At 44.3% G+C, this 13,233-nt stretch overlaps 1 protein-coding gene across 12 annotated transcripts in view; it reads right to left on the bottom strand.

The window, feature by feature from the left end:
• CDC14B (cell division cycle 14B) overlaps positions 1-13,233 on the bottom strand; it is an 81,451-nt gene that overhangs the window by 23,644 nt on the left and 44,574 nt on the right. For 7 of the 12 annotated variants that reach the window (XM_048850147.2, XM_048850154.2, XM_048850148.2 and 4 more), the window contains 5 exons: positions 11,675-11,762; positions 11,110-11,340; positions 9,339-9,477; positions 9,024-9,177; positions 8,135-8,235 (listed from right to left, as the gene is read on the bottom strand). In XM_048850147.2, coding sequence (XP_048706104.2) covers positions 8,135-8,235; positions 9,024-9,177; positions 9,339-9,477; positions 11,110-11,340; positions 11,675-11,762 — 713 coding nt within the window. Of the gene's footprint in view, positions 1-5,001; positions 5,147-8,134; positions 8,236-9,023; positions 9,178-9,338; positions 9,478-11,109; positions 11,341-11,674; positions 11,763-13,233 lie in introns of all 12 variants that reach the window. The other 5 variants (XR_012668541.1, XR_007356676.2, XM_048850151.2 and 2 more) reach the window with 1 other exon arrangement.

The raw sequence follows: 13,233 nt of genomic DNA, 5'->3' as shown, positions 1-13,233 counted from the left end.
GGGGAGTTCCCCACTCTTGGAAAAGTCCATGCACCACCTCTGGGTGTAGAGACCACTCATGCGGAGAGAAGTCTTGGCTCAGGCAATCCGCCCGCAAGTTCTGGGTGCCCGGTAGGTGGCAGGCAAATGTCGTGAGCTATACAGACGTCCCACAGCCTGAGGGATTCCGGGCAGAAGAGTGGGCCCCACCTTGCCTGTTGATGTAAAACATCAAGGCCATGTTGTCCGTGAGAACCCCGACTACTCTGCCCTCCAGGTACGAGCGGAAGGCTACTCATGGCAGCTGGACCACCCTGAGCTCCTTGACGTTTATATGCAGGGCAAGGTCCTGCGCGGACCACAGACCTTGGGTCTGAACATCCCCCACATGGGCTCCCCACGCCAGGTCCAATGCATTGGACACATCTCCACCGACAGGGGCCTGCCCCTGAACAGGACCCCATGGAGCATGTTCCCCGGGAGGGCCACCATTGTACGGAGGTGAGCACAGGCTCGAGCACCGTGAGGCCCTTGTCCATTCTGTCTTTGGCCTGGGAGAACACCAAGGCCAACCAGAGCTGGAGGGGCCTCATCCTGAGTCTGTGGTGGTGAACCACATATGTGCACGCCAACGTGACCTAGGAGCTGGAGACACGCTCTGGTTGTCGTCACGGGCAATCTCGTGACTGTGTCGATGAGCCCTTTCAGGGACTCGAATCTGTCCAGTGGAAGGGAGGCCCTGGCCAATGTTGCGTCCAGAACTGCCCCAATAAACTCTATGAGCTGTACTGGCTCGGGGTGGCGCATGTGGACAGTAGGAGCACCACGTGATCTCACACCTGTGACTGGGAGCTGCCCTTGACCAGCCAGTCATCTAGATAGGGGAAGATCTGAACCCCACGACTTCTGAGGTAGGCCGTCGCCACAGACATGCACTTTGTGAATATCCTGGGAGCAGTGGACAGGCCAAAGGGGAGGACCGTAAATTGGTAGTGCTCCTGCCCAACCATGAAATGGAGGAAGCGCCTGTGCCCCTCGAATATATGAATATGGAAGTATGCGTCCTGGAGATTGAGGGCGGCATACCAGTTCCTGGGATCCAGGGAGGGGATGATGGAGGCTAGAGAGACCATGAGAAACTTGAGCTTTACCATGTACTGGTTCAAGCCTCACAGGTACAGGATGGGCCTGAGCCCCTCTTTGGCCTTTGGGATAAGGAAATAGCAGGAGCACCACCCCTCGCGTTTGAACTCCGCTGGCACCCCGTCCACCGCTCCTAAGCCAAGGAGCTGCCCCACCTCCTGCTCTAGCAGGGCCTTGTGAGAAGGGTCCCGCAGAAGGAACAGGGGCGGAGGGTGGTTGGGCGGGGTAGAGGTAAACTGGAGGGTGTAGACCAGGGAGACTGTGTTGAGGACCCAATGGTCTGAAGTCAGCCGCTACCACTCCAGGAGAAAAGCACACAACCAGTTGGAGAAGGGAAGCTTTACTGCTGGTGGATCCCTGGCATGAACCGGCAGGTCGCCCCCGGGCATCCAGTGAAAACTGCTGTTTTCCCGCCTATTTGCCCTTGGAGGACCCAGGCTGGGGGGCAGATTGGGACTGCTTCTGCGGGCATTTCTTATAGTCCTGTGATTTTTTATAAGAAGGCTCATATTTAGAGTGAGTGGCCTGGCTGGGAGCCTGCTGGGGCTTAAACTTAGGCCTAGCCAAAGCCGGAACATATAGACCCAGTGTCTTTAAGCATAGCGCGGGAATCTTTCAGGTCGTGCAGTTTCACGTCCCTCTGTTCCGCAAACAGGGCCCTGCCATTAAACGGGAGATCCTGCAAGGAGTTCTGCACCTCACTGGACAGCCCAGACAGCAGGAGCCATGACGCCCTCCTCATGGACACCGTGAAGGCCGTGGACCTCACGGCTGTATCCACAGCATCCGATGCTGCCTGCAGGGTTGCCCTGGTGGTCACTGTACCCTCCTCCACCTGAGCTTTGAACTCCTTCCTGTCATGCTCCTGGAGGAAGTCCTTGAATTTGGGTAGAGCATCCCACAAATTGAATTCATACCGACCCAGGAGAGCCTAGTGGTTCGCCACCCTTAACTGGAAACTCGAGGACCAATAAACCTTTCTCCCAAACAAGTCCAGCCTCCTTGAGTCTTTATTTTTCAGAGCTGGTGCTGGTTGACCCTGCCTCTCCCTGTGGTTGACCGACTCTACCACCAGGGAGTTGGGAGCAGGGTGTGTGTACAGGTATTCATGCCCCTTGGCGGGCACAAAGTACTTCCACTCAGCCCTATTAGAGATGGGGGCAGGGAGGCCGGGGTTTGCCACAAGGCATTCAAAATCTTTGCCACCCTTCATGGAGTGTGAGGGCCACCCTGCCTGGAACCGAGGCTGATAGGATGTTGAAGAGGGAGTCCGAGGGTTCCTCCAATTCCATGGCCTGAAGGTTGAGGCTTGATGCCACCCTTTTCAGTAGTTCCTGGTGGGCTTTAGAGTCTTCCTGCGGGACAGAGGGAGAAGGGGCCGTAATCGCCTCATCAGGAAAGGGTGAGGAGGCAGGCGCGGCACTTTGCGTGCCCACCGGTACCAGAGGACCCACCACTTGGTCGCCCTCTGGGCACGGCACCAAAGATGCATGTCCCACCAACTCCTTCCTGGGAGGCTGGGAAAGGGAGGCAAATGGATGTTCCGAGGCTCTGGCCACGAAGCAAGCCCCCAATGGGGGCTGCGTCGCGGGCCACGGTGCCCATTGGTACCACAGTGCCGGCCACGGAATCTGGTTCCACAGCAGGCTGTTCAGCCTTACTGGCCTGTCCCATCGATTGACGATTACGAAGGGAGGCCGGGCTGGTGTATGACCTACCGCTATTCCTGGACCAGGAGGAGCGGTGGCGTCGGGAACGGTGCCGATCCTGAGACTGCGATTCCGAAGAGGAGGAACGGTACTGTCAGTAGCAGTTGCTCTGTGATCGGCTCCAACAGGTGGATCCGCGACGGTGAGGCGCTGACGATCGATGCCCGGGACTGCAGGAGCGGTGCCATGGCGGGGTCCTGGAGCGAGATGACGAACGGAAAAGCGTAGACGCCCATGTTGCAACTGTCTATGGTAGCCCCTCAGAGACGAGGACCTTCGGTGCTGTCTGTCTTGGTCTCGATGGGCCCGCTCCTCGAGGCGGAGCGGTGCCTGGAGCCCCTGTCAGTCGGAACCCAGCCAAACAACCTGGTAGGGGTTGATGGTGACCGGCGTGGACTACGCGCAGGAGGCTTGTTGATCAGCGAATGGCATTGGGAACGTTCCCTTGACCGTGAACAGTACTGAGCCGGGGGCGACTGCAGAGATCCAAGCAGTGGCTTGCCTCTGGACTGGGGAGCCAGCGGTGGTAGTGTCCCTGGTACCGGCAGGGGCATAACATCCCGGGCTGCTTGCAGGGCCTCCGGCATGGAGGGCATTTGGACATCTGGGGAAGCCTGCTCCGAATGCGCCAGGTTACTCCGCTCGACCTCAGTTGGAGGCCTGGAGGCTGATGGGGACCGAGGATTGCCCAACATGTGTCTAGCCTCTACCCGGGTCTTGCTCCAGTGCCGCGGTGGAGAAGCCTCTTCTTAGCCCTCTTGGCGTGCCCTGCAGACAGAGAGTGGTGCCGACTGGTAGACGGCACCGAGGGATTGCCGCACACCGACACCGCGGTACCCGGTGCTGACTCGGAGCAGTGCACTGGAGTTGGAGTCAACACCGACTCCATCAGAATAGCCCAGAGCCAAATGTCCCTTTCTTTCTTGGTCCGAGGCTTGAAAGACCTGCAAATCTTCCAACGATCGCTGAGATGGGTTTCTCCCAAACAGCATAAACAGTCCACGTGCGGATCACTCACTGGCACTGGCTGCCTACAAGTGCTACACAGCTTAAACCCCGGGGCACAAACTAAACTAAACTAAACTAAACTAATCTAACTACTTCAACTACAGGTACTACTACAATGAACGAACAAAAGTTCTAGAGGAAAGCTGCAGACAAGCTGGAGCAGAGCAGTTCTGATGCACCTTCACTGGCGTCAAGAAGGAATGGGGGGGTTGGGGTGGAGCGCGCAGCACCCTTTATACTGTGCCATAGAGGCGCCACTCCAAGGGTCACTAGGGGTGCTCCCCTACGGGTACTGCTGGGGAAAAACTTCCGGCACTGGTGCATGTGGCGAGCATGCACACCTATATGAGCAATCACTCGAAGAAGAAAACTAGGTTTCTTTGGCAAGAGCTATTCATCAGTATGATCATTTTAACAGAAGAGGTAGTCAAAGGAACATCAAGGCATGAACATGCAGAAACCTAAAAGGCTACTGCAATCCGAGTGACAGAGAGGACAGACTATCTTCACAAAATTCTATTCAATAAAATATGAATTTTTCAATCATACAAAAGGGCTAAATTTGTAATTATGCATGACTGGAGTAAATACTGCAGGCCTACACCCATGGCAGACAGATTTTAGAAAAGATTTTTGTCCTGTTTTACTATGTTTCCTGTTGTATGCATAAAGTAGTCCATTAGCAAAACTAGATCTATTGCCAGAAATTGAAAATCCCAACTCCAGGTATTAAAGCAGTTAACACGGGCAAACTCATCTGTGGGGAAACTAAGCAATTTCATAGCCAGTTGCAGAAATCCAAACTAAAATGGGAGCTAAACCGCTCCAGATGCATATGCGATAGGCAAAGGACAAAAAGCACACTTTAAACAATGTAATTTGTTTTTAAAATTATATTTCAGAATATTTGGAGTAGCATGCAGAGAAGAAAACTTCAGAACTATGAACTGTCCTACTTGTAATTGCTCTGCATCTTTCAAAGAGATATTGCAAGCCAGCCACACAATTACTTTATTTTAAATCACTCAAGGAATCTTTTCTTAGAAAAAGGTAGAACAATGAAATTTTCCCTTGCAACAAAGCCAATAAGAAAGCATGCAGTTATGAAATATATTGGACAGAAAAAGTGAACTATTGTAGAGAAATGGAATGGGACACTTACACAGTGGCTCTTTCTCAGGGGGTCCTGAGGTTACTATGTTCTTAAACCATCTAGACTGAATAGCAGGCTGGGAAGAAGGGAGCCACAAACAATCCACCAGATGACAATGCTACACAGTGTAGAGACCAGCATAGCTAGGAGCCATCTAGAAAGGGTTGGGAGGGGGAGGAAAAGATGAACAAAAATTCAAACGGGAATGCTATTGGTGCATTTTAGCCAGTTACAAGTTTTAAAAAAAGTAAATGATCCTTTAAACTGGGCCAAGCATTTTCTCCTTTTCTACTGTTACAACAGTCATGCAACCATTTCATGTGGAAAGTGTTATCCATGTGTTACTTGGGACCAACTTAAACTAGGTTTTCTGAGAACCGGAAATAACCCCACATAGGCTTTCAATTCCAAGGAAAGTCTACTGCACTATCTTAAAGAGAAACAAATTCTGAAATAGCTTAATACAGCAACAAACACTTGTTGCCCTCTCTTCAACCATATTAGCAATGCAGGCTGGTCAAACTAAACAGTCTCGGTGAGCCACTAGATTCACTACTTCTGCTTCACAGCTGTATGTTGTTGTAATATCAAAGCCATAACCATCTACTAAAAGAGCAAACAAACAGAATTATACAAAATATCCAGAAGGTGAGGGTCAATTGCTTTTCTACATTCAAAATTACAACTACTATTCAGTAGGTCGTTACCTCAGGTACAACATATTTCTAACTATAACACACATACACAGGATCCATTCATCAAGGCACAGAGGATTTATGCAAGTAACATTGATAAACTAATGAGCGTTACACACAAATCCCTTGTGCCTTAATAAGAAAATAATAGCCCTAGCTCTTAATTCCCCCCTCCCATTCTACCTTTTTGTAAACAAAGTGTTTTGTTCTCTGAGATAGTCTTACACTAAGGAAATACAAATCTCATTCTGCTTTCTTCCTATTAATAACCTTGCTGTTCAAATGAGGAGGCTTAATTAGGTGTAGGAGAATCTGAACTTAAAAAAAGTCTAATAGCTATTCAACCTGGGAAGGACACCCTACTTGATTAGGACAGCAAGATAATATTTTTTGTAGTATTGTTATTTTGGGAGTAACAAAATTGATTACATATTATCACTTAGCTTCTTGATGCAAATTATTTCACTATGTACTGCCACCACATGTGATGTAGGGTATTGGGAAGGGGGAAGTCAAACTCCCCAGAATAAACGATTTAAGATAATTTTTTTCTTTTTAACCACAAAGCACAGTACATAAGGATACTATTAGCTTTAGCTCATTTATGTTAAGCTTATGGAAAGGCAACCTAGTATGTTATGAAAAATTTCTTTATACAAGCTTATTTTGATAGAAAGCCTATAAACCAGCAAAGAAAAAAAAACATTTAATGAATCAATATGATGGTTATGAACGTGTTCGGTATCATACAATGAATACTCATTCCAACAGTGATTCTGCAGATGCAGTTTGTTATGTGAGAGAGGGATAATGCTTATTTATTATGTTATTTGACTTTAGAAAAGTGGTCTTCTTGCAACTGGAGTGTGAAGGAGGTAGGCACAGGCTGTGTTTAAGTTAACTATGTCAGGTGACTCTGGTTCTAGACCTAATTTTACAAGATTTTGTAGTTTGTATTTTCTTCTTTATTCACAACATATTCTATAGTTAGCTAAAGATGTATTTTTGTTGTATAAAATCCTTTATTTACACTTAAGTTAAAATATTTATATTTTTATGCATTTATAAAAGGTACTTAACACCATCGTATCTAGGCAGCAAAGCAATATTTATTTGATATACAGAATTAGCTGCCTATGGTAATGTAATGGAAAATACACTTAGGACATGGATAAGACAGACAAGTTTGGGTGTTTTAAAGATGTATTCCTTTACTGTTAGATTAGCGTATATTTTTTACTGCTATTTGGCTCCCTGCTTTCCTGATTCAGAAAGGATCACAATGTTGTTTGTCTTCTGTAGAACTCATACCATTTTTCTGTCACTCCAGCCACAGCACGGTGATATGAAACAGAAGAAAGGATGGCTAAGACAAAAAAAAAAAAAAAAAAGCAGCTGGCTATGGGTCTCAATGTAGCTCGTAGGTGCAAAGACAACCAGGGTAGAGACTAAGTTTCCTTTATTCTTGGGCTCAGGAGGCATGGTGGCTGTGAAATCTACCAGTAATGATGAAGTAGATAGTAACTGTCCTGGCCATTGTCTCTCTAGTTTTGATAAAGGAGCAGAGAGTTCCCCTGCTGCTGCAGAGGCTCTTGTATTTCTCTCTTACTAGATGTGAAGGCACCAGGAGAACTATCTATCCTGCAACTGTCAGCAACAGATGCTAAGGTCAAAGGTAGATATGTCACTTCCTTTGCAGCTGATGTTGCATTGTCTACCAGAGACAACTAATAAGTAGTCCGTGGGCAATGCCCTCTTCCTGTAATCAGTGTCTTGGGATCATCATAGGTACGCACATTCCCTTTTGAATTTATCCAGTGAGAGTTCTCTTGAAGTTTGACTACTCCTTGGCTAGGCAGAACTGCCCACAGGAAAATACCAGCAGTTCTTATAAAACTAGCAGCATCTAGGGAAGAATCTTCCCCCAGAAAGATGAAATCAATAGAAGTTAAAAGTAAAAAACATTTAAAAGAGAAATAGTTTAATCTTCTAATATTTATTTTATACTTATTTTAATAAATTAACTACACAAATTGAGTCATTTGAACACTACACCTTATAGAGAATGACCTCTAATTTTTTTAAATATCATGATACTGAGTTCAAGGAAGTGTTTGTGTTCTAACAGACTGTGCTGTCAAGAACATGCAGACACACAACAAGGCTAGTAGACACATGTAGCATATACTGGCAGTGGGTCATTCTGGTGACAGAGGAAACAGATAAGAGAACGAGAAAAGTTGAATACCATTGTTTAGCCAAAAAATCAAAACAAAACAAAAACCAAAAACAACCAAACAGTCACTAAACCTACAGTGAATTAGTGAATTCATACTTCCTTTAATCAATGTGAGCACAGCCTTTCCAATGAACCTTCAGAATGGGCAAAATGGAAGACAGTTCCCCCTCTCTCTTTTGGTATTTATACACACAAAAAGTTGACTTACGTTAGTGGAACTGTGGTTGCAGCCTTTGCCTGCCTTTTACTTTTCAGGGCACGAAGCTTATCACCTTGTGTTACACAGTTTGCATCATCTTCATCACTGTACTGGATAAGTAAACAAATTATAAGACAAGGATTTTAAGTTTTACCCATTAATATCACAGTTTTATTTTAAAAATGATAATGCACACAAACTTCTTCAAGAACAAAATCTGCAGATGTAAATTAAAGCACATTTACTTGTATAAATACAATTATATCTTCCCTAACTCATAGTTACTGCATTTAAATATGCAAAGCATTAACTCATGAGCTATTCAATCAATATACCACCTGACTGAAATATTGGAAGTATTTTCAACAGTGCTGTTTAGATATAGCATTATCTTGGTTTCTATTCTTTCTTGGAATTCACGTCTCTCTCTTCTCCTATACTTGGCTTTTAAAGACCACTACATCTCCTTTTACAGTGGATGCCAGTGGCTAAACAAAGGTATCAGACAGTGTTCTAGAAGCCAGTTGTCATGGTAGGAAAAGGCATTTCAACACTCAAAAAAAAAAAAAAAAAGCATATTTGAAATAGAACAAGGATACTTCTGCTTGTGAACTTCAAAACCTTGATTTGTGTCTGTTCTAATATTTACCTAGTGAATGAAAAAGTCTAATATATAACAATATGCTCCTATTTCAACTGCAGCATGCATTTCCATCTTTCACACTTGCTGTCCATACCTTTTTGTCCCCAAATCTTTTAGTATGAAAAGGAACATAGCAAAACATACAAAAAGAATCCGACATCTTGAGCTTTATTGTACTCATAGCTTTGTCCATGTCCTCAGTGGTCCTCAACAGCAGTTAAAACATTTACAACAGCAGAACATTAGGACGTTTACCAGTTCAGTGTCTTTTCTGTTGGCTCTCCGGTTTTTTGCATCATTAATTGAAATATCATCTACTCCTGTGAGGATTTTTGTAACAGCAATTTTGCGATTTCCCTTTAACTTTGCACGGAAAATATCTCCTTCTGTCCAAAGTTCTGTCTGTTTCCTATTATGGAATGGAAAAGATAACCAGGTTATAACTTTCCAGAAATTAGCAATGTTGCTTGCTTTGTTTTTAAAGGAACTAATTTCTAATTTTTCTATTAAAATACAGTTTTTAATTAGTTTTCCAAATTATTGATTCTAACGCAGTAACAGTCTACTTACTCTACAAGGAAGTGCTGCTGTGGTCCAATTACTGAGCCGGGTCTATTTATTCTAATCCAGGCAATGGTTTCAGCAGCTGTCATCCTGTAATGCTTCATAATATAACAGGCTATAAGTGTACCAGTTCGGCCAAGACCAGCTGTGTAAGATACAAGATTCTTTTTATACACATATTTTTACATAGAGTTTAGTTTTAACTAAAATCTTAAGAACTAAAACTAAATCACTTGTATTGCTGCTTCTATGATTGACAAATATTTAATTGCCCATCTTACTAAATCTATCACTGGCCAAACTTACATAGGGAGCAGTGTTTTCAAAAATTATGTCCAATATTTGTAATGTAACTTATTGTTTGAATAAAAGTATTACAATTTTAGGTTTAGAAAGTGACTTTCCAGTAAATCACAAATATGCTTTTGAAATCAAGCCTTTCAAAGTCAGCTGCTTTTTATGTACAGGAACAAATTATAAAGACAGTTGTCTATAGCACTATGTATCATAAAATACTTTAATATACTAATAAAAATTTGCATATATACATAATATTAAATGCTCAACTAAGAGAATATGAACTCAAAAATTGCCTTAAAGTAAGATAACTACCAACGCATCCCCTTATCAAGATCTATGGGGGGAAAAAAGACAGGCTTTGCGATATGCCCTAAGGATAAACAAATCCAAGTCCCTGTCAACAGTCCTCTCCCAATTTAACTTGCCAGGGAAGAGGAGAGAGAAGTGTGTGAAGGAAGAGAAACTGGCTCCAGCTTAAGTGTCTGGACTGATCACAACTGCTGCCTGGGGTCACAGACTGTTTGGTGATCAAGTCTCAAACTATTTAGGAATTTACTGAACAGCAGCAATATCTTCAACTCTACCTAAAAGCGAATAGACAGACAAGGCAAAGCATGCAGCACTGATATAAACAGGCTTGAAGGAATTAGATTTTTATTTTTCATAATTTTGATGGATGAAATCAATGCTTAATCATTTTTTTCAATTTTTATCAATTTAAATGTTTACAGTTGTGCAAAGTCATAGGGGAGGAGGTCAGACAATTATTCAATGACAGTAGATATTGAGATTCAAAAAGTTAAAGCTTTATAACTGCCAGAACGTCAATTGTTAATATCATGTCAAAACATTGTCAATATCCTTAAATCAAATTCTAAAGCTCTCAAGCAGCATTTTTCTTCCTTTGCCCATCTGTAAATTTCTATCATCATTGATGGAAATATTTTTTCAATGGTTTGAGTGAGTATAGCAAAATCAATGTTAACCAACATTTACCAACACAAATTTCAGTCTTCCAAGCCTAGATATGTGTGCTTTGAATGTGCTCCTAATGTAAGGTTGGATGTAAGCCTTGCTCAATAATGAACACTGTGTGACATACACAAAATTATCACCTCCAGCCAACAGAAGGTCTCCTCCTGGCTCCCAGACTAACACCGTACCAAATTTATAGTTTCTGCTGAAAAGCACGGAGATGATTGGAAAAAGAAGTGTTAACATTGACACTAGGGAAAAATAGGCTTGCAAATCTCATAAGCAGCTGAAAAGATTTGCCAAAACAAATAAACCAAAAATATCAGCTGAAGCACAGAACAAGCATGGAAAATATCAGCCAAAATGGTTACAGTTTGGCTAACTTATAATCAATTGGAAATAAGGGCTTATAATGCAAAGTGTCAGGTAAATTTAACTAACTATAGGCTTTGCTATCTACTCTCATCTCCACCTTGTAATATGAACTGTGCATGTAACATACCTTTGCAATGAACTGCTATAACACCTTCAGCATTTTCACAAATATTTAGGAATGTTTTGACTATAGTATCACTAGGTATGCTTCCATCAGCAAAGAAGAGGTCATAATGCTCAAAACCAGCATCTGAAAATCGTTTGGCATCATACATTTTTTTGTTAAGACGTATTATGGTAGTAACCTTGTGTCTTCTGAAATATGGGAAATAGGCCTCAGGAGCATGGTGGGGATAACCTGCAGGCAGAAACAAAGGAACTAGTCATGAAAACTGCACATCCAAATGAAAAAAACAAACATGTAAAATACCTTATTATTAAAGTTATGTCCAATAGAAAAATTCCATTTTCAGTCAGTTAATTTTGAAACAGTCTAATTCAAATACAGCTAAAGAAAGTCTTGGGCTTTATCATCGCCAAGCGTTCCCCCACCCTACCCCCAAAAAAGCTAAGAAAAACATACCATCGGAGGAACAAATTTTTAAAAATGATAAAGTTGCTGTTACTCATAACTCATAACAATCGATCAAATACATAGTAGTAGCATAGGGGTTTGTGTCCCCAAAGCATACCGTTTTCAGTTTTACTTCTTGAATGAGGTCCACTGAAGGCAACGAATTTGTTTGGTATTATCCAGTTAAAATCCCCATTTTCTGCTTTCTGTCAAGAGAAAATTCATGATTTACCATTGTCTCTATATTTCAGGAATAATTTCAGGGCAAACTGCATGATTTACCATTATCCCTCTATTTCAGGGCAAACTACAGCGTGAAGGCCACATCCAGCTGGCCAGCTGATTTAATCCAGCCCTCGAGTTCCCACTGGGGAATGGGGTCTGGAGCTTGCCCCTCTCCCGCGTTCCAGCCGGAGAGCAGGGTTGGTGGCCGCTCCACACATGCCTGCTGCAGTCACGGAAGCAGCAGCATACCCCCTCTCCAGCTCCTATGTCTAGGGGCAGACAGGGGCCTCCGCGCACTGCCCCCGCCCCAAGCGCTGCCCCTGCAACTCCCATTGGCCGGGAACTGCAGGCAATGGGAGCTGCGGGGGCGGCACCTGTTGATGGGGCAGTGTGCAGAGCCGCCTGGCCGCACCCCCACGTAGGACCCGGAGGGCGGACATGCCGCTGCATCCGGCAGCTGCATGAGGTAAGCGCAGCCCCAAGCCTGGACCCTTGAGCCCCTCCATGCCCCAACCCCCAGCCCTAATCCATTTCCCACCCTCCAAATCCCAGCCCAGAGCACCCTCCTGCACCCCAGCCCCAGCCACACCCCAGAGCCTGCGCTCCCAGCTGGAGCCCTCACCTCCCCCACACACACCCCTGCCCTGAGCGCCCTCCCACACTCTGAACCCCTCACTTCTGGCCCCACCCCAGAGCCCTCACTCCCTCCTGCACCCCAACCCCAATTTTGTGAGCATTCATGGCCCACCATACATTTTCCATACCCAGATGTGGCCCTCGGGTCAAAAAGTTTGTCCACCCCTTCTATATTTGCTTCAAAAGTACAAAGCCAAACACAAGACCTGTCGGTGTAAGCACATTTCCAGTCTGCCCTTTGCATCACCAATAAAATGTTAAATGCTCTCAATCCCTCCAGTATTTTTCTTTCTAAAACAAACTTCAAGTGATGCAATTAAGTCTCCCCACAAATAGAGCCATACTTGGATTTTTTTTTTAAAGCTTTTGTAAATTGTCCCATTTCACCTTTATCTACTTTATTAGTAATTACTTCATGCAACTCCAACAAGTCCTAAGTTTTCTGTATAAATGCCTGTTAGAATATAGATATTCAGGCCTGTCTGTAAAGGCCTATACTCTAAGAATTTAGGTGTATTCTTATCACTTAGCTAGTTATAGAGGTATAAAAGAAAGAATCAAAATCACTGTCTGCTGGTGTAAGGGCCTTCTCTTACTGTGACAGTCTGAGGCTCTGTTCTTAGGCTAAGGCCTTTGGCTAAGCAGCAGAGGCAGCCGTAAGCTGGGAAGCGAACGGTCACATCCTCACATTCCAAACTAGTCACACTGAAATAAGGTGCTATTGGGCTGTTAGGAATACAATCCTGTCCTGATAATACCTATCACCTCCAGAAAAAGGGAAGTGCCTAGAAGATGTAAAAGGAAACTTAGGGTACG

This window comes from Caretta caretta, chromosome 5 (assembly GCF_965140235.1).
Source record: "Caretta caretta isolate rCarCar2 chromosome 5, rCarCar1.hap1, whole genome shotgun sequence".
In the NCBI taxonomy this organism is placed as follows: domain Eukaryota; kingdom Metazoa; phylum Chordata; order Testudines; family Cheloniidae; genus Caretta; species Caretta caretta.
The sequence above is the reverse complement of the archived record's forward strand: the minus strand, read 5'-3'. Positions and strand labels throughout refer to the sequence as shown.